Below are 24,715 nucleotides of genomic sequence, written 5' to 3'. Positions count from 1 at the left end.
GGCATAAAATAAATTTAACACACCACTGTTCCGAAAATCTCTAGTCCGGTTCTGAACACAAGTCTCTAACCCAAAGTTTAGTTCCAATTCACGTCGCACTAAAGTCTGATCGCAGTTTCGCGATTTGCCTCGAATATCAAAGATGCTTCCAGGTGTCGCTTCCTAACTGTGACCTACTTTAACACGCGCCCGGCCAGATAGTGCGGCGCATCGGTTTCATCGAGTATCGAGCATAGTAGGCCCAAACCGTAACATTATGAACTTTCTATGCAAGTATTGTGCAAGTGTTGTGCGCTGTATAAACGACAGTAGGCATTACTGTAAAGCCAACTTTCTATGTTATGCATTGTGCGCTGTATAAACCCAGCTTAATTTACGCTATTAGGACTTAAAAACAAGGTGTTTCTTAAATTTAAGCACAGACTCTCTTATTAGAGTTATGTTATTTTGATGAACTATTTTAGCACACGGATCTGTCGCAGTACTTGGAAAGGCACAGTGGTGGTTTAGATCCGCGCAACGTGCGTCTCTTTCTATTTCAACTGTTGCGCGGACTGGCTTATTGTCATCGACGACTGGTGCTGCATCGCGACGTCAAACCGCAGAATCTGCTCATTTCCGAAATTGGTGAACTAAAACTGGCCGATTTCGGACTGGCGCGTGCCAAAAGCGTTCCTAGTCACACGTACAGTCACGAGGTGGTAACGCTGTGGTACCGGCCGCCGGACGTGCTTTTGGGTTCCACGGAATACAGCACCAGCCTGGATATGTGGGGCGTAGGCTGTATTTTCGTCGAAATGATTACTGGTTTGGCAATTTTTCCAGGAGTTCGCGATACTTACGATCAACTAGATAAAATTTTTAAGGTATGCGACAAGATTGCTAGGATTAGTACCTTGTAGCCTAGTTTTTCAGTTCATGAGGCATAATCAACAATTTGTTATCATTTAAACAAATATTTTATTCGAATCGCAATGTCATTGATTGCGACATCGCTATTTAGGTGCTGGGAACGCCAACGGAAGAAGACTGGCCGGGTTGCACTCGTCTTCCCGGCTACAAACCGCACAAATTGGCCAATTACAAATCGAAACGGCTGGGACTGTGCTGGCCGCGACTGCACGACGTGGTGCACGGCGAACAAATGGCAACTGCGCTTTTGCAACTCGATCCGACGAAGCGGATTGGCGCAGAAGACGCGATGCACCATCGGTCAGTGTGGTTTTTCATTTCATGTAGAAGGTGTTTTCAAGTTTTTTTTTTGTTGACAGGTATTTCGATGGACTGCCGCGAAAGCTGCTAGAACTACCAGAAGGTTTGTTTTCAACTAACAGTATACATTGAAATTCTACATAGGAAACTAGTAGTAAGAGGAAATAATTATTCGGCTAAAGAAACATTGTCTAATCTATTCATTTTTAATGACTCTGTCTTCTTTCCATTGATTTCCTATGTATAATTTTGAAATTATCATACCTGTTTTTATCGGCGGTAATAGTGCATTTAGTTTTTCCGGAAAAATTCGGAAAAACGAGTTTCTAAGTAATTTGTTTTAACAAATAGCAATCTGTTTATTATTTACGGAAAATGTGATAAAGTTGTGAGTAGAACATGTGAAGTATTTGCCGCTCGTTATCCAGAAAAACCAAAGCCATCACCAAACGCTGTCAAGCAAATAATTTAAAATTTTAAGAATACGGGATATGTGAAGATAAAAGCTATTAAAACAAAACCAATCCTTAATAATACAAATGTAGAAATTGCAATTTTGGGCTGTTTTGTTGCAAATCCAACTTCGTCAATAAGACAAGTTTCCGTAGAATCAGGCATATCCAAAAGGTCAATTCAGAGGATCTTGAAGAAACATAAATTTCACCCTTTTTCATTTAAATTAAAAGCAACACTTAAAAGAGGTTGACTTTCCGAAGAGGGTGGTTTTTAGTGAGTTTTTGCTGACTAGTCACAGTCAGGAGAAGAATTGTTTTTGAATAATATTATTTAAAAATGCCAAATTCACTAAAAATGGAATGTTCAATAGACATAATTCACATGTAATTAGAGAGAGAAATTTTTAAGAAATTGGAGTTTTATGAATAAAAAATGTTTATTCTCAAATAAAACGAAATGGGTTGGATTTAGGTATAGGCAAGTAAATTGAAACGTATAATAATTTTTAATGCTCAAAATGACTCCGTCATAAAAAATGTGGGTTTCTATTTAAAAAACTTGAAATTTTTCATTTTTTTTAGTGGCAGGTTTATGATTTTTTTTTGACGACCCTGTATACAAATGGGTCATTATGCACCCTCAGTTTAATAAAACGATCCTTTATTTACCAAATTTTCAAAACCCTGTATAGTAGAAGACCGATATATCGGCCGATGCACGTCATTGACGTTTAACGCGCTACATTGCCAGATGTTTAGTTTTTTCATTAAAACACGAACTTTACATACATTTTGTTTTTATTTTCTTCTTATACAGAGTGGTCCTGTTTTAAATGTCAATAATTCACCAATCGATAGCCCATCAAAAAATAAGTTGACACGCATTATGTCATTTTCCTGAAGAACGCTTCCTAAGGAAAACACTTCTTTTGAAAATCTCTTTTTTGCTACAACTGTCAGACAGTCAGACTAATTTTATTCTAAAAATTAAAGTTTTAGACTAATATCGTAGCATTCAATGCCAAAATTGTTTACTTTCATCAATGGAAGAGTCTGAAACTTAATTTTTACTATAAAAAATAGTTTAAAATTCGATTTTTCAGTCTTAAAGCACAGTGAAGCGTCTAGAAGTCAAATTAATACTGACAAAGCATGAAATGGCATAATAAGCCTACGAAAAATGTAAAAATAGGTTTTTTTTTAGTCTATGTCAAAAACTTGGTGAAGATAAGCCTAAAACTCAATTTCCCAAGCTAAAAGCAGTTTCAAAGCCCTAAAAGTAGTTCAGAGTTCTAAGAAAATGAAAAGCAAAGTAAAAAAACCTGAAAAGTTAGGCTTCAAGTCAATTTTCATGAATCTAATATCAATATTCTGTATTTAAGACTATTTTGAAGACTAAAATATTGAAATGTATTTTTAAATTATGAAAACTTACTTCAAATGCAAAATTTAAGTTTTTGATCTCACTTTTCATTAGTTCAGAGTCACTTTTTGGTGTCCAAGTCAATTTTCAATGTTGAAATGTGTGAATTTGTTGTAAAAAATTCTAGATAAAGCAGTTTTTCATGGCTAAAGTTTTTCAACTTATCTGGAAACTATAACGACTGACTACAAAGAATTTTCACAGTTTCAAAGTAAATTTACTGGTTTCTAAGTCAATTTTCAAAACTAAAGTCTTTCAATTTGTCTGAAACTATGAAAACTGGCTACAAAGACATTTTTTAAGTTTCTTAAGTCAATTTTCACTGTTTTCGAGACAATTTTTAAGTTGGGTGGGGTTGGTTGGATGAATTCTGATTGAAAAATTAAGTAGAATAAACTGAACTAACGTCATTAACATCACATAATGAGTATTAATTTCATATGTAATTTGTTCTAAATTTGATTAAAACTGCTTCAGCAGTCTGACAGTTATGACAAGAAACTGATTTTTTAAACTGAACATTTATGGACTGAATTATGTTAACTTATTTTTTGATGGGCTATAGAATGGTGAATTATTGACATTTAAAACTGGACCACCCTGTATAGAAGTTGACGCAGTTTTTTAACAGATAATTTTGAAAAACAATATTAGTCAATATTCAGGTTTTTTTTGTCTCTCTCTGTAAGCAGTTTTTAGTCAAGTCAACAAAAACAAAAACAGGAAACGGTCAACTAGCAATCTGGCAACAACGCACGCAACGTTTGTGTCAGAATTGCGTTCAGTTCGCAACCAATCGCTAAGCAAAACGAATGCATTTTCAAAACGTCACTGATGACGTGCATTAACATCTTATTTTTGTTTCTCTTACAGATGCGTCAATATTCAGCGTCGAAGGCGTTCACCTGCATCCCGAGCAGTACTCGGGCGTCAAATGAGATCAGGCGCGACGTTGCCAAGTCGGTCAAAGAAGACGGCGTCGCGACGGCCCCAAAAAACCTTGACGCGTGACCGTTCGATTGGGCGATTTTCTAAAAATTCCAGCCGATCGCGAAGATCGAAATGGAAAGGGCGAAAAGTATCAGGTTTTTATAGAGCGGCCGGATTAGTTGTTGATAATATGTGTTTTATAATCGAAAGACTGGACATTACTACTACAGTTAAAACTCACAAAAATTGAGACAATTTCCGCAAAGTATATAAGGTACTAAATTGCTTTTTTTCCTTTATATTTGTTGGTTCTAATTAAGAGGATTTATGTTTACCTATTATGTTTTATGTATGTCTCTCTTTTTTTACTTTATATAGATTACCATAATAGTACGTTACTTTTTCTCGTGATTTTCTTTACATATGTTACAGGCCTTAAATCTCCTTTTTTGGAGAAAACGCGGCAACACTGTGCATTATTTAGCGTTTAAGAGGGCGGACGACGCGCGTATCTGTGATCGAAACCGCGTTTACAGAAAACTGAAATAAAGCGCTTAGACAATTTTTGAAGCAAAACAAGTTTAAACTCATTCCTTCCATAGTGCTCAATTAAACTTGCGTATAGTGAAAAAAAAAATGTTAACTAGGTGATATTTAAGCAGTAAGACGAGTGATTTATGCGTGTTCTCCCATTTCTCATCTCTCATTTTCACCCCTCAAAATTCAAGTAAACCGACTTCGAGAACGACGACAAAAACGATAACCAAATTTCGTAAGTGCCAAATCAGGGCAGTGTAGTGTCGATATTTTTTAGGGTAGTCTTAGACAAAATGACAAGTAGAATTTTTTCTGCTGGTAGATACGAAAAAGACTTTTCTAGATCCAAATCGAACTAATTTAAAATTAAAAAAAAAAAGTTTTAGTAACGCTTCAAAAATAGAACAGGCCTAAAGTACCTAAATAGATGTAAAAAAATACAATAAAATAGAACGTCAATAATTCCTAGACCGATAATCATAGCTCTCTCTCCCCCTTTCAGGTCGAAACAAAGCACAGTGGGAGGGAAATGACATTTTCTAGAACCCCTATCTAATTAATAATAAATAAAACACAATATTACTAGTGAGATTTAAACTAAATATGGAATTTGTACTAGGATAAGTAGCGAAAAACAAGTAATAATAATAAACACGCCACTGATATTTCCAAGTGGTTTGTATGTTAAAAAGGAACAAAATCAAAAATACAAGCACCAATTTTCTGCCGCCGTGCACACACCGCTTACCCCATCGGACGTCCATTTACCAAAACCGTCTCATTTCTAACTGTGACAATTCGTATAGTTAAGATCGTGCGTATTTTCTTATACATTAAATAATTGTATTTCATTTTTCGGTCACAATCATCACCACAATCCCCTAGCGCACGCACGCCTGCGCTATAATTCGGTTCTATTATTGTCCAGGAACACGTCAATTGTCAAATGACAGGGTCTGTATTGTTTTATATTTTTTTTGTTTGACAAGTGACGTATAAATTATACACACACTGGATGGCAAGTATACACGCTACGTTACCGGATCGTCATTGTAGGTAATAATTTAAAAATTGATCAGAGCCGGCAATGTCGCGTTGTAAAGTCATTTGGCAACGCCACCCGCGTGTGTAATGTCGTATTAGCCGTTGCGTTTTGTACATAGAGGAATAATAGTTGTTTATATATTTAGGTTATTATATAAGACTATTAAAAAAATATTAATTAATAAATGTCTTTGTATAAAACAGAGTTGTTTTTTTTATTCAAGGTATTTTCAGAGAAATAAGCTGCCTTTGACATAATTGTAATTCAACTGGTGAATGCACCACTGAATACAAATTTTATGTGTCAAGATTTCCGTATTGGTAAAAAAATTATTCCTAATTAAATTGCCACCTTGTAAATCAATTACCAACTTTTCAAGTTTTACTAAAACTGTAATACAATGTTGCCATACAAAACTCATTCTCAGATTTTTAAAAGGGTAACATAAACTGAACCTTACTGTAGTAAACATTGAATAATATTCTCACATAGAAATTTATTTTCAATAAAGAAAAAAATCAATTTGCCTAGAACAGTCCAGACTGATATACTCATCTAACTAATAAAAGTACCATAATTGAGAATGATCAAATATACATCATTTCTGCCATTGAACTCATTTTCTTAGGAATATGCACTGATGTTTCGAAATAACTAGCTAACTCATCTATAGTCACGTCACAGGGTGGATGGGGATTCATCCTGGCTTGATGCGAGCAGCTGGCCAAACCACTCAACTCAGTCTTAGCACTAATCATGTGACAACTCTCCGAAAAACTACTTATCTTACTACACAACTTTGAACTCTCCAAAGTGAGACGTTCGCAAGCATTCAGCAATCCTTTGAACTCTTTGTCTGCATGTTTAGAGGTTTGGACCAACAGTTTTTCCTTTGCCTTTTTGTGACTGCCCTTGAACTTCACTATCTTCAATACTGGATCCCTCAAAAGCTTTTTACTGTCTCGTTTGAAGGAGGTGGTTTTCTTAACGGATTTCAGTTTTTTAGTACAGTCACAATGCAGGTTTGTTATACTGGACAGTGACTTTGAACGTCTGCGAAATGGGTTGGCGGTAGGATCTGGGTTGACACGTTTAGGCCCTTCTAACTCTAGTTTTTGCAACGAACTGGACAGTTTGCAGTCCGTTTCCTCGATTTTGCTCTAAAATTAACGCGTAATAGAACCTTGAATTAAGGTCACACTCCTAAAAGGCCAGAAGAACACTTACCATGGTTACCAATTATAAGCATTATACACTTCAGCAGAGCCCTAGGAATAGACTTTGGGCCCCTCAACAAACCACGTTGTTTACAAACAATACTGACAAAGTGACAAAACAAAAAATTATATTTTGATGAGCAATAATGGCCGATCAGCAGGTTTATGGCGCAAGCGCTCTTGATGGAAATTTTTAGATCAAATTACACCACATTCCGTATTTGCTTAATCTAAATAAGATGTAGGAAAGGCTGAATAGACAATTCGACAATCGACTTGTTCTTACGGATGGGGGCATTGTCTTTTATTAATCATTACTATTTCAAAAAACAAAATGACGCGTATTTTTAAAGTCAACATTAAGTTGTGATGAATGACGTCAGAGAATGGTTTTGTTGAAGTAGTGTTGAGATTGTGTTGGAACTGTTAAGCTGGTTGGCAACATTTTTCTTGTTGACTTAAAAAACGGGATTTTGTGATCGATGACATTTAAAGAACCTTTGCTGAGTATTTTACGCCTTTTCTATTTTCCTTAATCAACAAACAATAACAAATGCCGGAAAGGCTAATACATAACCTCAAAAAAGCTTACATTGTCATTGGTCAAAATTGACTTCCAACATGAAATCAACAAATCCATCAGCTCTGAGGCTTGGTGGAAAGTTGAGGGTATGTTGTTTTCATCACAGATTTATGTTGACTTAAAAGACAGTGACAGTTGGATCCACCATTAATTCATCAGCACTTTAAGAACGCTTTTTATAAAATTGTGGTGCTTGTGTTGGCAACAATACCTAAACTGTTGACTTTAAAAATACGCGTATGTTGAACTATATTTGACAACAAGCAACTGGCAACCCTGTAATGTCTTGTCACTAGTGTCAATCAATCTACACGTGACAGTCTACTTTAAAAATGGCGTTCTTTGTGTTGTGACGTCCACTTAATTAACAATAATATTCCTACTTTCAAGACTAAACAGTAAATTAATCATCAATTTAAATGTGAAATTAAACAAAAACTCGAACAAACCATTCTGGTTCCTAGAAGGGACATGACTGATACGGAAAATACTCGGCTGGACGCATCGTCAGATAGACAGGAGGCAACAAAGACGACCGCCCCAAAAACCAAAACGTCGCATTCCTTACTAAAAAACGGCCTGAAATTGCACCTGAAGAAGCGCAATGGTTACAAATCAGTGTTATCTAGAAGCAATGAGGACCTGTCAAGCCAAAAATTGAATGGGGAGCCCCAAACTGAAGAACCCCCTTGGGAGGGTAAAACCAGTTGCTCAGGGTCTCCAACTGGGGACAGCTGGTTTAATACTTGGCCCGAAAGATGCGACAAAGTCAAGAGCGCAGATTGCAGTCCTGAACATAATGTAAATACTCAAAACGGAAACTCTACTACTTACAACAAACTGACTTTCAATGAAGCATTAAAAAACATATCACTAGCTTATAGCCCGGTAACTAGGAAATTACATCTCGTAGAAGATCTGAATAATTGTGATTTGATAAGCAAAGAATCTCAACCTGACAATAATAGAGTTAAAAACTGTAGTTTATCTGATAATAAGGTAAGTTTTTAAGGTTTTGGAATTAAAAATACATCAACCCAGGGGTTATTAGGAGGGTTTCAGTCCTTCAAAGCACTTAGGCCATAGAAGAATCCAAGAAGGGTCATTCTCTAGCACTATATCAACATTGAGTGAACCCTCAACTTCCGGAAGTTTGATTGGCAGTGAGGACAGATCTTTGTCGAATTTTGGAGGGGAGGACACTGAAGAGAAGAGTAGGAGAAGTAGCTTGAGTCAGTTTTTCAGCAAGTAAGTACTTTGCTCTACAAGGGAGTTAGACTAAGTGGTGTTGTTTAGAAATGTGTTCTCATGGAAATCTGGGAGTACAGACTCAACGTTATGGAAACTGTTTGGTAAAGGTGGGGCACAATGCAACAAATCTCCATTGCACAGTGTGGCCAGTTCTTCAGCCCTAATCCAGTTGAAAAGGTACTTTTTCAATTAAAAAAGTCCCCTAAACTTGCCTACAAAGTGGTCGATTTTAGACCAGCAACATTGCCAGCAAAAACACAGGAAGAGGAGCAGAAACACACTCAAGAATACAGCGAAATACTGGCAGCTGCCAAAAGGAAGGAAGCTAAAAGTACAGCAGTAAAAGAAAAGTTGAAAAAAATACAACTCCAATTGGAAGAGCAACAGGCTGCTGCCGCCAAACATTTTACGCAACTTGTCATACCTAATTGGAGTCAAATGTAAGTATCTCAATATTTTTTTTGCCTCTGATATTGCATGATATTTTTTTTTTTTGTGGAGAAAATAGACCTAAAATATTAAGTCAAGTCAATAAAGTAAAACTGTTATCATTAATTTTTAAACTAAAAGTTATGTTATATAGACAACACGGCAAACCGGAATCATAGACACCCTTGACAATGACAGTTAGTTGTATTGTTAATGGTGGATGTCAACTAAATAATGTGCATCTATTTCTCTCTGTTTAATAGAATTAAAGAAGGATAGGACTATACTATGAGTGTGTTTGGTTGCCTATGATAAAATCATGCATTAATGAGACCACCCACCGCCTACTATACTAGAAAGCCTAGAAGGTGCTTGTCAAAAATTCCAATATGGCGAAAATAGTGGTGACAGTTTGCGTTTGTTTGTATTGTGGAAATTGAGTTTTTTGAGGATTAGATGAATTTTTACGGTTTAAAACTCAAAAAACTCAATTTCCACAATACAAACAAACGCAAACTGTCACCACTATTTCCGCCATATTGGAATTTTTGACAAGCACCTTCTAGGCTTTCTAGCAGGGCTGTAACATTTCCGGAAAAATTGGAAAATTCAAAAATAATTAGTTTTTTACATTTTTGTACTATTTTATAACTTGATATTATTTAGACAGTTGAGGTTAGTTTTGAAAATAAAAAATTTTCACTTGAAATTTCTTGACGATTCTAGTTTTTAATTTTTCTAAAGTCAAACGGTGCGTGGCACCAAAAAAGTGTATAGAAAGTGAAAATTGCATCCCATCGGTGGTAAAAACCTCAGATTTTTAACCTGAAAAGTTTCTGAGATATTGAGCAAAAACTGAAAAAAACGAGAGTCAACTTTGACGCCCTTTAGCGGCTAAACCGGGCAACTTAGCCATGCCCGCTCAACGTCACGTGATAGCCCCATTCATTAGCTTTCTTTTGTTATACGGCGTATTTATACAGGGTGTTTCAAATAAGCGAGTTATAGACAATTTTCTGGAAAAGTGCACCAAAATTTTGCTCAAATTGGAAATTTCTGCTTTCGACGAGGGTGGTCAAAGTAAGGCTGCTAGAGCAAAAACAATTGAATATCGATACAAATATTTTACATCAAGTAAGCCTAGAATTTGACGTAGATTTCAAAAATCGAATAAAAAATTATAATTACTGTATACTTCTCTAGGAATAAAGTATATGCAAATATGTACAAGATTCATATTTGGTATTTTTTTAACAAGTTACAAGGATGTTAAAAATTCATTCACTCACCCTGTAACTAATCCATTGTATTGTCAATAACTCGATTATTTTGACAATTATAGGGTGGTTCGGTATACCAATTTGTAGCCCTTGAAATTCTCTTTTGACCAACCCCGAGTTATTTACTGTTAAAACTGAGTTATTTCTTGTTAAGTTTGGTTTTGACAGTTTTTACTGTGACAGCCCATAATTCTGTTATTTTGACAGTTACAGGGTGGTTCAATATAGCAATTTGTAGCCCTTGAAATTGTCTTTTGATCACCCTGTATACTATATATACAGGGTGGTCCAGTTTTAAATGTCAATAATTCACCAATCCATAGCCAATTAAAAAATAAGTTGACATTCATTATGTCATTTTCCTGAAAAGTGCTTCCTAAGGAAAATACAGTCCTTCAAATTTCTGTTTAAAAAATCGTTTTTTTTTTGTCATAACTGTCAGACCGTTGGAGCAATATTGATCAAATTTGGAAAAAGCACTTTATTACACGTTATTACGGTCAAAGACCCAAAACTAACCTAACCCAACTTAAAAATTGTCTTGGAAACGGAAAATTCACTTAAGAAGTTTAAAAAATATTATTGTAGCCAGTTTTCATAGTTTCCAGACAAACTGAAAGACTTTAGTTTTGAAAATTGACTTAAAAAAGATAAAAATTTCAGAAGCTTAAAAATTGTGTTTGTAACCAGTTTTCATGCAAATCGAGAGACTTTAATACTGAAAATTGACTTGTAGACATAAAAACTACTTTTTCAAGAATTTGTGACAACAAATTCATACATTTAAACCTTAAAAATTGACTTGAACCCCAAAATGTGACTGAACTAATGAAAAGTGACATCAGAAGCTTAAAATTTGCATTTGAAGTAAGTTTTCATAATTTGAAGACAAATTTCAATATTTTAGTCTTGAAAATAGTCTTAGATGCAGGACATTAACATTAGATTCATGAAAATTGTCTTGAAAACGAACTTTTCGTGCTTTTTACTTTGCTTTTCATTTTCTTCGAATTCTGGAGTGTTTTTAGTGCTTCAAAACTGCTTTCAGCTTGGAAAATCGAGTTTCAAGATTATCTTCACCAAGTTATTGACATAACAAACTTAAAAAACAATTTTTACTTTCTTTATTGACTTAAAATGGCATTTCAAGCTTTGTCACTATTAAATCGACTTCTAGACACCTCAGTGCTAAAAATTCGGGTATTTCTTAATAAACTAGACTGTTTTTAGTGTTTTAAGGCTGTTTTCAGTGCCTCAAATCGAGTTTCAAGACTATCTTTACAAAGTTTTTGACTTATCAGGCCTAAAAGCCAGTTTGTTCACTGACCATAATCTTGAAAATGTTATTTCAAGCTTCTTCACTATTAAATTGACTTCTACATTCATAACGGCAAAAAATTGTAGCATCTCTAAAAAAATCAGACTATTTTTAGTGCTTTTTAAGACTGAAAAATCGAGTTTAAAACTATTTCCAAAAGTCAGGTTTCTTCAGTAATAAAAGTAAAAAATGTTGGTACCAAATGCTACAGTAATAGTCTTGAGAACTAATTTTTAGAAATAAAATAGTCCGAAAATTTAATTTACTTCTAGACTTGTTGTCCAGTCCAGAAGATTGAGTTGTACACCAATTAAAGTCTTGAAAATATACTTTTGGACTCTCTTTGGTCAGTTCTAGCATTAAAAGTCAACTTTTATATTATTTTTAGTAGTAAAAAATGAGTTTCATGCACAATACAATTTTTGTCTTGATTTCCGGACTTTTTTTAGTTCTTGAATGCCAGTTTCAGACACTCAACCAGGATGGCAGTCTGAGAAAGCGAATCATAAGACCATTCCTAGTAGTAAAAAAGTTTTTAGACTATTCAGTACAAATTTGGACTTTCACAAGTCTTGAATGTTCAGTTTTAAACTACAAAACGATTTTTTAAATTGAAATTTGGAGGACTGTATCTTCCTTAGGAAACGTTTTTCAGAAAAATGACGTAATGCAAGTCAACTTATGGTGAATTATTGACACTTAAAACTGGACCACCCTGTATAGTAAAAATGTCACGGTACCGAAAGATTGAAGCTTTTATACCGGGAATGTGTTGTCCAGAAAGGAGAACATACAGGACATCTCTTCAATTAAATCAGATTACTATACTTTTGCATAAATTGATGAATAATTCCTTTTTTTAAAAATTCCTATTATTTTGAAAAGTGTTGAGGTTAGGTATGCAACATTTTTCAGAATATTTCCGGAAAAAATTGGAAAATCTAAAAATTCAACAATAATTCGTTTTTTAATTAATTATACCAACCATTCAATAATTTGGATTGATATTGAATGGTTTAATGTACTTTTAATCATTGTCTGAAATTATCTCATTAGAATGCATGATACGTTTGACAATAACAATGACAAGTTTGACAGTTGTTTTCCCTATCAAGGAAAATTTTAATTTAAGCATAAAGTAAAGCCTGGTTTATAAAAGAAAATTTAAATTTAGCATTAAATTTAGTATTAACTTTAAGAATAAGACTAGTGGTTTTAAATCAAGACGTTCATAAATGAAATTTAACTTTAACCTTAAATTTAGCTGTATCTAGTGACCTTGGATTTACATAAAATTCTAAATTCGCTAAAGTTAAATCATCTTGCTACTGCGCAAGCGCCTCCAATGACACAATCAGCTGATTTGTGTTTTGAATTTGAATATTTGGTTATGGTTTTTCCTGGCAACTAAAGGTTACGGTTTTTTTTTTGGTTTATAGTTTTTCCAATGTCAATTTTTGTGTTTGTGTATTCCAAAATCACAACACTGGGTATGTGGGAATCCCGAATGTCACTTAATATTTTTGATGTCAAGCAGTCATTGATTTAAGACTTGAAATATTTCTTTTATGAACACCATATTTTTTTAGAGTTACAGCTAAATTTAAATTTTGTTTTATAAACCAGGCTTAATTTTCAGGTAAATTTCCAAAAATTGTAATTTTCCGACCCGAAAATTACAGCTTTTACAGCTCTGCTTTCTAGTATAGTAGGCGGTGGTGGGACTCATTAATGAACGATTTTGCATTCCTTACTAGAAAAGGCGGTTAATTGATGATTTCAGGGAAAAAAATAGAAAAACTCAAGACTTGTGGTGGCAAGGACTACCGTCAAGTGTTCGCGGTAAAGTATGGCGACTGGCAATCGGCAACGAACTGAATATAACTCCGCAATTGTTTGAAATATGCGTGACGCGCGCGCAAAACCGCCTAAACAGCCCCGAACCGCCATCTTACGACTACGAAAATGACCAGGTTAGTTGCACTAATAAACAAATGTTATCGAGTCTAAGCGGTCACCAAATAGGAAAGCAGTATGGACGTCATTGAGCTGGACATTTCGCGAACCTTTCCGATCCTGTGCATATTCCAACAGGGCGGACCATACTCCGAGGTGTTGCATTCGTTGCTGGCCGCCTACGTGTGTTTCAGGCCGGACATCGGTTACGTTCAAGGCATGTCCTACATCGCGGCCATTTTAATTTTAAACATGGAGGCGTGCGACGCTTTCATTTGTTTCTCGAATTTACTCAATCAGCCACTGCATCAGGCGGCGTTCACGCTCAATCAAACCCAAATGAACGCCTACTACAGCGCCTACAACGAAGTGTTCAACAGTCAACTGCCCAAATTGTACGGACACTTCGAACGGTCCGGTCTCACTCCCGATTTGTATCTGCTCGACTGGATTTACACCGTGTTCGCCAAGGCGATGCCTTTGGACGTCGCTTGTCGCGTATGGGACGTGTTTCTGCGCGACGGTTACGAATTTGTGTTCAGGACTGCGCTCGGTATATTGCACTTGTACCAGAAACTTTTGGAAAAGTTGGATTTCTTGCATGGCGCCCAGTTTCTAACCAAACTTCCCGAGGACATGTCTTCGGATCAGTTGTTTCGAAGCATTCAGTGCGTCAGCACCTCCATTGGGAAAGTTACTTTCAGTCAGCGCGTGCAACGTTGCGAGATCAAAGAGACTGATCAGTTTAGGTAGTTTTTTATTATTTATAGGTTAGAAAATGGCGTGCTGGGTGTCTCAATGATCATTCAGTTGGTTATACAGGGTGGTCCAGTTTTAAATGTCAATAATTCACCATTCGATAGCCCATCAAAAAATAAGTTAACATACATAGATGTCATTTTCCTGAAAAATGCTTCCCAAGGAAAATACACAGTCCATAAAAGTTTAGTTTAAAAAATCGGTTACTTGTCATAACTGTCAGACCGCTGGAGCAATATTTTAATCAAATTTATAACAAATATATGTGCAATTAATACTCATTATGTGATGTTAATGACGTTTGTCGAAACTGTCCAGTGGTGTAAATACAGAAAGATGCTTTTCATGTTTCTGCTTCATTTTCTACGTTACTGTATATTTTTCAAAAATATTTTTTTACTTGTTCAATTTACAAAATAAGTATCTCTTATAAAATTCTGATTTGAAACTTTGTTTACAAGATAATTGAGTTAATACGTTCAAAACAAACCAGTTAAAATAACGGTTTTACTATTACAGACTATTTAAATTTTTTTTTTATAATTTCAGAGGTTTGAGAAAATGAAATAGGCACTAAATCACCAAATTACACTTTACGACCATTTGAAAACCTTCCACGTAGCTCCAGAAGTCTTAAAAAAATGTTTTGCTAATTTTAAAATAACCGTTTTACTATAACAGACTCTCTAAAAATTTGTTTCATGATTTCAGTGGTTTGAGACAATGAAATAAGCACTACATCACCAAATTAAACTTTACGACCATTTGCAAACCTTCCACGTAGCTCCAGAGGTCTTAAAAATGTTTTGATAATTTCAAAATAACGGTTTTATTATAACAGACTCCTTCAAAAGGGTTTTTTCATGATATCAGTGGTTTGAGACAATTAAATAAGCACTAATTCACCAAATTATACTTTACGACCATTTACAAACCTTCCACATAGCTCCAGAGGACTTAAAAATGTTTTGCTAATTTCAAAATAACGTTTTTTATGGAAAACCCTTCAAAGAAGGTCTTTTTATGCTTTTCAGTGGCTTGAAACTATGAAATTGGTCCAAAATCATAAAATTGCACTTTACAACCATTGCAAACCTTCTATGCAGCTGCAGTGGTCTTAAAAATGTCGTTTGAAATGCAAAATGACGGTTTTTATAGGGAATACCTTTCAAAGACTCTTTACGAGGATACTTTTAGGTTTTCAGTGTTCGAAACAATAAAATTAACACAAAATCACCAAATTAGAATGTGTTTCTAATTTTCAAATAACGGTTTTAATATAACAGACTCCTTCAAAAGGTTTTTTCCTGATATCAGTGGTTTGAAACAATGAAATAAGCACTAAATCTAACAGTGAAAATTCACTTAAGAAGCTTAAAAAACGTCTTTGGACATAGTTTTCATAGTTTCCCAACAAATTGAAAGACTTTAGTTTTGAAAACTGACTTAGAAACCAGTAAATTTACTTTGAAACGGTGAAAATTGACTTGAGAGGCTTAAAAATTGTCTTTGTAACCAGTTTTCAGACAAATTGAAAGACTTTAGCTTTGGCAATTGACTTGGAAACTATGAAAATTTACTTGAGAGGCTTAAAAACTGTCTTTGTAGTCGGTCGTTATAGTTTTCAGATAAGTTGAAAAACTTTAGTAGTAAAAATTGACTTGTAGCCATGAAAAACTACTTTATCTAGAATTTTTGACTACAAATTCACACATTTCAACTTTGAATATTGACTTGGACACCAAAATATGACTCTGTACCAATGAAAAGTGACATAAAAATCTTAAAATTTGCACTTAAGGGCATCGGTAAAGCAAAACCTCTTATGGGAGATTCAATGCATTTTATGACAATCTTTTAACCCAAATTAAAAAAAACTAGGCTAGGTATTGCTGTTTTTTAAACGGCATATGAAAGAAGACATTTGCTAGAATGTGCGAAAGTCAATATAATTTTAATAGTACGTCAATCAAAATATCTAGAAGCATTTTAACAAAATGCTAAAATTACCATAATTTTCAAGTCACTATTTTTCCTACCTGCAAAACTTTTTTGGTGACAAAAATAACTTTCGCACATTCCCCAAACCTTTAGCTATTTAATAAAAAAAAAATCACGCATATAAGTTAAAAATTAAAGTCGTAATTTGGGTTAAAAGATGGGACTAAAAAATTGTTCGAATTAAGGAGCGGAAATCTTGCATCTTTGTTCCATATCACTCTAGGACCCTCGTCGCTTAAACAGTAATGTCTGCGTTAACACTGCCGTAGTTTTATCGACAGAAACAAAGAACAAACACTGTTTTTTATATATTTTTCTACACGTAGGCCAAGCATCGCGATCGAAAACGTAAAGTCTTTACCGATCCCCTTAAAGCAAGTTTTCATAATTTGAAAATACATTTCAATATTTTAGTCTTGAAAATAGTCTTAAATACGAATATTGACATTAGATTCATGAAAATTGACTTGAAGACTAACTTTCAAGTTTTCTTACTTTGCTTTTTATTTTCTTAGGATTCTGTACTATTTTTAGGGCTTTAAAACTGCTTTTAGCTTGGAAAATCAAGTACCTATTAGGGTTATCTTTACCAAGTTTTTGACATAGCAGACTTAAAAAACTATTTTAACATTTTCCACAGGCTTAAACATGCCATTTCACGCTTTGTCAGTATTAAATTGACTTCTAAACGCTTCACTGTGATTTAAGAGTGAAAAAATCAAATTTTAAACTATTTTATAGTAAAAGTAAAGTTTCAGGCTCTTCATTGATGAAAGTAAATAAATTTGTCATTAAAAATTCTACGATATTAGTCTTAAACGCTAATTTTTAGAATTAAATTAGTCCAAAATGTTTAATTAAATAAAAAAAAAGTTTGAATTGAATGATCAGTTTTACACTACCTATAGTCAAAAAAATTGAACGCCAGTAAACATTAGTCCAAAAATCCTGTTTTTTGACTATTGATTAATATTCAGTGTCAAAAATTAACTCGTAAACTTCACAGATGACCAGATTTGAATACTTTTGAACCATTTTAAAGTAAAAAAACACAATAACCCAAGTAGATATTTTTGTCAATTTTGAATAACATCACAGACAAGCTAATATATAACATTGGAAGTTTGTGTCTTCCTTAGGAAGCGTTCTTCAGGAAAATGACATAATGCATGTCAACTTATTTTTTGATGGGCTAGCGATTGGTGAATTATTGACATTTAAAACTGGACCACCCTGTATGACAGTATCTGGAAGTCCAAGGTACTTTTTGAACAAACTCCTCTATTGGGACACTCCCTCTATGTTTTGGAATTGTAAGTACAAATCAGGAATTAGTTCGTGCGCTGCCGTCCGTTCAAAACTCAAAATAATCAATTGAACACACGCAATCTGTTTATGTTTCTTTATTCTATATTATTATGCGTATATTATTGTTGTGATATTTTACGTTCGCATAATCTATTTTTATATATTTCTGTTTTTAAACGTGCGTGGAATTTTACGTACGAGGTGTTTTCAGTAAGTTGGCATTTCGATCGGGTTGTTCTGCTTCACACACGCCCCAATTTAAAGAATAGTTTTTTATGGCAACATTGCATCATTTACGAAAACACCCTGTATATGAATTATTTAAAAAAACTACATTTACCTAATCTAGAAGGCTTTGAAACTATCTGAGAACCCGTGTTCGTTTTTGTGATCCATAAAGCGAGCAGAGCAATAGTAACGTCACGTGTTCAATAATTGTTATGGTCGTAGTTGGCTGTGGTTCTCTCGTTCTAGCTTGACAGCTGTCATGTAATTTGCCATCCATAGGCGACCTGACCTGAGTTTATTGACAAAATCATAATTGTCAAATTTCGTCATTGCGACGTCACATTCACTCTGCTCGCTCCATAGAGCGTAAAAGCGAATGCGCGCAAAATTTTTATTCTCATTGTAGATCAAATATTTTTGAAGCGTAACTGACAAAAAAATCGATATTAAAATTAAAATGTACTGTAATGTAATTTTATTTATTAGCTTATTTGTTAAGGGATTACTATTTTTTGTAATAAATGCTATTTCACAAGAAACACCTACTCTACTTTTTCTACCTCATCTTTTTCTTACAATGACTGTCAAAAAATGCATTTTTTTTATCAAAATTTAGTATATAAACTTTGAGGTGGTGTTGCCATAAATAAAAATTTCAAAATTTCAGTATTAATTTTTTTCCAGCCAAACAGTGCATAGAATCAAAAAAGTGTATGAATAATAAAAGTTGGGTCCTGTCCTGTTGTATATCTGACAAAAATTTCAAACCTTTACATTGTACCGTTTCCGAGATATTGACAAAAATGTAAAAAAAGTCAATCAATTTTGGCGCCCTCTGGCGGGCAAAGGGTAAGACTTAGAACCGTCCGCTCTACGTCACGTGATAGCTCCTTTCATTGGCTATCTACCGTTATCTGATGTGTTTATACATAGTGTTTCAAATAAGCGACTTATTTAGGATTGAATGGAAAGATGTACCAAAAACTAGTCAAAATCAGGATTTTAACGAACTTTTTGGATACCATTTAAGGCGGTGGTACCATCTTAGCAAAACTATCTTTCTGGACTAATTTGAACATCAGAAACTCAAATCCGGTCTTAAATTAGCTCTAGGTGGTACCGTTTTGGCACTATTTTTGAAAAATCACGATTTTTGACATTTTTGCGCATTTTATAGGGCGCAACTCACTTATAAGGGCCAGTAAGGTCCTTTGGCGCACTGCATCATATTCTCACCATTGCTTTTAAAGTATTTGCGCGGCCAAAACCAAAATTAAAATTTCAAAATTTTTCAAAAAAAATTTGAATGGTGCACCCTATAAAAAATTTAAAAATTTTAGTTTTAATTTTTTTACAGCCAAACAGTGCATAGTATCAAAAAAGTTTAAGAATCATAAAAGTTACATACTGTCGTGTTGTATTTCTGACAAAAATTTCAGACCTTTACATTGTACCGTTTCCGAGATATTGACAAAAATGTACAAAAAAAAGTCAATCAACTTTGGCGCCCTCTAGCGGGCAAAGGGTAAGACTTAGAACCGTCCGCTCTACGTCACGTGATAGCTCCTTTCATTGGCTATCTACCGTTATCTGATGTGTTTATACATAGTGTTTCAAATAAGCGAGTTATTTAGGATTGAATGGAAAGATGTACCAAAAACTAGTCAAAATAAGGATTTTAACAAGCTTTTGGGTAGCATTTGAGGCGGTGTTGCCATACTGGTACCATCTTAGCAAAACTAACTTTATAGACTAATTTGAACCTCAGGAACTCAAATCTGGTGTTAAATTAGCTCCAGGTGATACTGTTTTGGCACTATTTTTGAAAAATCACGATTTTTGACATTTTTGCGCAGTTTATAGGGCGCAACTCACTTATAAGGGCCAGTAAGGTCCTTTGGCGCCCTGCATCATATTTTCACCATTGCTTTTAAAGTATTTGCGCGGCCAAAGTCAAAATTAAAATTTCAAAATTTTTCAAAAAAAAATTTGAATGGGGGACCCTATAAAAAATTTCAAAATTTCAGTTTTAATTTTTTTCCAGCCAAACAGTGCATGGAATCAAAAAAGTGTATGAATAATAAAAGTTGGGTCCTGTCCTGTTGTATATCCGACAAAAATTTGAAACCTTTACATTGTACCGTTTCCGAGATATTGACAAAAATGTACAAAAAAAAGTCAATCAACTTTGGCGCCCTCTAGCGGGCAAAGGGTAAGACTTAGAACCGTCCGCTCTACGTCACGTGATAGCTCCTTTCATTGGCTATCTACCGTTATCTGATGTGTTTATACATAGTACTTGAAATAAGCGACTTATTTAGGATTGAATGGAAAGATGTACCAAAAACTAGTCAAAATAAGGATTTTAACAAGCTTTTGGGTAGCATTTGAGGCGGTGTTGCCATACTGGTACCATCTTAGCAAAACTATCTTTCTGGACTAATTTGAACCTCAGAAATTCAAATCTGGTCTTAAATTAGCTCCAGGTGATACTGTTTTGGCACTATTTTTGAAAAATCACGATTTTTGACATTTTTGCGCACTTTATAGGGCGCAACTCACTTATAAGGGCCAGTAAGGTCCTTTGGCGCCCTGCATCATATTTTCACCATTGCTTTTAAAGTATTTGCGCGGTCAAAACCAAAATTTAAATTTTAAAATTTTTCAAAAATATTTGATTGGTGGACCCTATAAAAAATTTCAAAATTTCAGTTTTTATTTTTTTCCAGCCAAACAGTGCATAGTATCAAAAAAGTGTAAGAATCATAAAAGTTGCATACTGTCGTGTTGTATATCTGACAAAAATTTCAGACCTCCACATTGAACTGTTTTCGAGATATTGACAAAAAAGTACCAAAAAAGTCAATCAACTTTGGCGCCCTCTAGCGGGCAAAGGGTAAGACTTAGAACCGTCCGCTCTACGTCACGTGATAGCTCCTTTCATTGGCTATCTACCGTTATCTGATGTGTTTATACATAGTACTTGAAATAAGCGACTTATTTAGGATTGAATGGAAAGATGTACCAAAAACTAGTCAAAATAAGGATTTTAACAAGCTTTTGGGTAGCATTTGAGGCGGTGTTGCCATACTGGTACCATCTTAGCAAAACTATCTTTCTGGACTAATTTGAACCTCAGAAATTCAAATCTGGTCTTAAATTAGCTCCAGGTGATACTGTTTTGGCACTATTTTTGAAAAATCACGATTTTTGACATTTTTGCGCACTTTATAGGGCGCAACTCACTTATAAGGGCCAGTAAGGTCCTTTGGCGCCCTGCATCATATTTTCACCATTGCTTTTAAAGTATTTGCGCGGTCAAAACCAAAATTAAAATTTCAAAATTTTTCAAAAAAAATTAGAATGGTGGACCCTATAAAAAATTTCAAAATTTCAGTATTAATTTTTTTCCAGCCAAACAGTGCATAGTATCAAAAAAGTGTAAGAATCATAAAAGTTACATACTGTCGTGTTGTATTTCTGACAAAAATTTCAGACCTCCACATTGAACTGTTTCCGAGATATTGACAAAAAAGTACCAGAAAAGTCAATCAATTTTGGCGCCCTCTAGCGGGCAAAGGGTAAGACTTAGAACCGTCCGCTACACGTCACGTGATAGCTCCATTCATTGGCTATCTACCGTTATCTAATGTGTTTATACATAGTGTTTCAAATAAGCGCGTTATTTAGGATTGAATGGAAAGATGTACCAAAAACTAGTCAAAATCAGGATTTTAACGAACTTTTTGGGTAGCATTTGAGGCGGTGTTGCCATACTGGTACCATCTTAGCAAAACTATCTTTTTGGACTAATTTGAACCTCAGAAACTCAAATCTGGTCTTAAATTAGCTCCAGGTGATACCGTTTTGGAACTATTTTTGAAAAATCACGATTTTTGACATTTTTGCGCACTTTATAGGGCGCAACTCACTTATAAGGGCCAGTAAGGTCCTTTGGCGCCCTGCATCATATTTTCACCATTGCTTTTAAAGTATTTGCGCGGCCAAAGTCCAAATTAAAATTTCAAAATTTAAAAAAAAAAAATTTAAGGGTGGACCCTATAAAAAATTTCAAAATTTCAGTTTTAATTTTTTTACAGCCAAACAGTCCATAGAATCAAAAAAGTGTATGAATAATAAAAGTTGGGTCCTGTCCTGTTGTATATCTGACAAAAATTTCAAACCTTTACATTGTACCGTTTCCGAGATATTGACAAAAATGTAAAAAAAAGTCAATCAACTTTGGCGCCCTCTAGCGTGCAAAGGGTAAGACTTAGAACCGTCCGCTCTACGTCACGTGATAGCTCCTTTCATTGGCTATCTACCGTTATCTGATGTGTTTATACATAGTGTTTCAAATAAGCGAGTTATTTAGGATTGAATGGAAAGATGTACCAAAAACTAGTCAAAATAAGGATTTTAACAAGCTTTTGGGTAGCATTTGAGGCGGTGTTGCCATACTGGTACCATCTTAGCAAAACTAACTTTATAGACTAATTTGAACCTCAGAAACTCAAATCTGGTCTTAAATTAGCTCCAGGTGATACCGTTTTGGAACTATTTTTGAAAAATCACGATTTTTGACAATTTTGCGCACTTTATAGGGCGCAACTCACTTATAAGGGCCAGTAAGGTCCTTTGGCGCCCTGCATCATATTTTCACCATTGCTTTTAAAGTATTTGCGCGGCCAAAGTCAAAATTAAAATTTCAAAATTTTTCAAAAAAAAATTTGAATGGGGGACCCTATAAAAAATTTCAAAATTTCAGTTTTAATTTTTTTCCAGCCAAACAGTGCATGGAATCAAAAAAGTGTATGAATAATAAAAGTTGGGTCCTGTCCTGTTGTATATCTGACAAAAATTTGAAACCTTTACATTGTACCGTTTCCGAGATATTGACAAAAATGTACAAAAAAAAGTCAATCAACTTTGGCGCCCTCTAGCGGGCAAAGGGTAAGACTTAGAACCGTCCGCTCCACGTCACGTGATAGCTCCTTTCATTGGCTATCTACCGTTATCTGATGTGTTTATACATAGTGCTTCAAATAAGCGAGTTATTTAGGATTGAATGGAAAGATGTACCAAAAACTAGTCAAAATCAGGATTTTAACGAACTTTTTGGATACCATTTGAGGCGGTGATGCCATACTGGTACCATCTTAGCAAAACTATCTTTCTGGACTAATTTGAACCTCAGAAACTCAAATCCGGTCTTAAATTAGCTCCAGGTGATACTGTTTTGGAACTATTTTTGAAAAATCACGATTTTTGACATTTTTGCGCACTTTATAGGGCGCAACTCACTTATAAGGGCCAGTAAGGTCCTTTGGCGCCCTGCATCATATTTTCACCATTGCTTTTAAAGTATTTGCGCGGCCAAAGTCAAAATTAAAATTTCAAAATTTAAAAAAAAAAAATTTAAGGGTGCACCCTATAAAAAATTTCAAAATTTCAGTTTTAATTTTTTTCCAGCCAAACAGTGCATGGAATCAAAAAAGTGTATGAATAATAAAAGTTGGGTCCTGTCCTGTTGTATATCTGACAAAAATTTCAAACCTTTACATTGTACCGTTTCCGAGATATTGACAAAAATGTAAAAAAAAAGTCAATCAACTTTGGCGCCCTCTAGCGGGCAAAGGGTACGACTTAGAACCGTCCGCTCTACGTCACGTGATAGCTCCTTTCATTGGCTATCTACCGTTATCTGATGTGTTATACATAGTGTTTCAAATAAGCGTTATTTAGGATTGAATGGAAAGATGTACCAAAAACTAGTCAAAATAAGGATTTTAACAAGCTTTTGGGTAGCATTTGAGGCGGTGTTGCCATACTGGTACCATCTTAGCAAAACTAACTTTATAGACTAATTTGAACCTCAGAAACTCAAATCTGGTCTTAAATTAGCTCCAGGTGATACCGTTTTGGAACTATTTTTGAAAAATCACGATTTTTGACAATTTTGCGCACTTTATAGGGCGCAACTCACTTATAAGGGCCAGTAAGGTCCTTTGGCGCCCTGCATCATATTTTCACCATTGCTTTTAAAGTATTTGCGCGGCCAAAGTCAAAATTAAAATTTCAAAATTTTTCAAAAAAAATTTGAATGGTGGACCCTATAAAAAATTTCAAAATTTCAGTTTTTATTTTTTTCCAGCCAAACAGTGCATGGAATCAAAAAAGTGTATGAATAATAAAAGTTGGGTCCTGTCCTGTTGTATATCCGACAAAAATTTGAAACCTTTACATTGTACCGTTTCCGAGATATTGACAAAAATGTACAAAAAAAAGTCAATCAACTTTGGCGCCCTCTAGCGTGCAAAGGGTAAGACTTAGAACCGTCCGCTCTACGTCACGTGATAGCTCCTTTCATTGGCTATCTACCGTTATCTGATGTGTTTATACATAGTGTTTCAAATAAGCGACTTATTTAGGATTGAATGGAAAGATGTACCAAAAACTAGTCAAAATAAGGATTTTAACAAGCTTTTTTTTGGGTAGCATTTGAGGCGGTGTTGCCATACTGGTACCATCTTAGCAAAACTAACTTTATAGACTAATTTGAACCTCAGAAACTCAAATCTGGTCTTAAATTAGCTCCAGGTGGTACCGTTTTGGCACTATTTTTGAAAAATCACGATTTTTGACATTTTTGCGCACTTTATAGGGCGCAACTCACTTATAAGAGCCAGTAAGGTCCTTTGGCACCCTGCATCATATTTTCACCATTGCTTTTAAAGTATTTGCGCGGCCAAAGTCAAAATTAAAATTTCAAAATTTTTCAAA

The 24,715-nt window shown here is 34.6% G+C and overlaps 3 protein-coding genes across 6 annotated transcripts in view; 2 read left to right on the top strand and 1 right to left on the bottom strand.

Moving 5' to 3' along the window:
• The window catches only part of Eip63E (cyclin dependent kinase Eip63E), a 38,004-nt gene extending 32,202 nt beyond the window's left edge, over positions 1–5,802 (top strand). For all 4 annotated transcript variants that reach the window (XM_081983973.1, XM_081983975.1, XM_081983974.1 and 1 more), the window contains 4 exons: positions 465–866; positions 1,004–1,212; positions 1,272–1,315; positions 3,964–5,802. In XM_081983973.1, the coding sequence (XP_081840099.1) occupies positions 465–866; positions 1,004–1,212; positions 1,272–1,315; positions 3,964–4,028 (720 nt within the window). In that variant the 3' untranslated portion in view covers positions 4,029–5,802. The remainder of the gene's footprint in view (positions 1–464; positions 867–1,003; positions 1,213–1,271; positions 1,316–3,963) is intronic.
• Positions 5,803–6,078: 276 nt separating this feature from the next.
• Positions 6,079–7,045, bottom strand: LOC145731991 (uncharacterized). Its single transcript, XM_081984000.1, has 2 exons — positions 6,830–7,045; positions 6,079–6,762 (listed from the first exon to the last, which is right to left on the bottom strand). Exons 1-2 carry the CDS (start codon positions 6,830–6,832, stop codon positions 6,190–6,192), a joined length of 576 nt encoding a protein of 191 aa, XP_081840126.1. The 5' UTR covers positions 6,833–7,045; the 3' UTR covers positions 6,079–6,189.
• A 666-nt stretch (positions 7,046–7,711) lies between these two features.
• LOC145731967 (TBC1 domain family member 14-like) lies at positions 7,712–18,471 on the top strand. The gene is made up of 6 exons (XM_081983964.1): positions 7,712–8,401; positions 8,454–8,650; positions 8,699–8,830; positions 8,887–9,093; positions 13,464–13,653; positions 13,706–18,471. The coding sequence occupies exons 1-6, from the start codon at positions 7,874–7,876 to the stop codon at positions 14,387–14,389; spliced, it is 1,938 nt and encodes a 645-aa protein (XP_081840090.1). The 5' UTR covers positions 7,712–7,873; the 3' UTR covers positions 14,390–18,471.
• The last annotated feature ends 6,244 nt before the right edge of the window (positions 18,472–24,715 follow it).

Source organism: Ips typographus, linkage group LG7 (genome assembly GCF_016097725.1).
Source record: "Ips typographus isolate SLU linkage group LG7, UJ_Ityp_2.0, whole genome shotgun sequence".
NCBI lineage: Eukaryota > Metazoa > Arthropoda > Insecta > Coleoptera > Curculionidae > Ips > Ips typographus.
This window is presented reverse-complemented; position numbering and strand designations above follow the sequence as displayed.

What these genes read in the sequence shown, in the direction of transcription:
- LOC145731967 (XM_081983964.1), top strand. Translation starts at nt 7,874, where the DNA reads ATGACTGATACGGAAAATACTCGGCTGGACGCATCGTCAGATAGACAG. An exon ending in GTAGTTTATCTGATAATAAG is followed by an intron (nt 8,402 to 8,453) that starts GTAAGTTTTTAA and finishes AGGGGTTATTAG; the next exon opens with GAGGGTTTCAGTCCTTCAAA. An exon ending in ACGACTACGAAAATGACCAG is followed by an intron (nt 13,654 to 13,705) that starts GTTAGTTGCACT and finishes GTCACCAAATAG; the next exon opens with GAAAGCAGTATGGACGTCAT.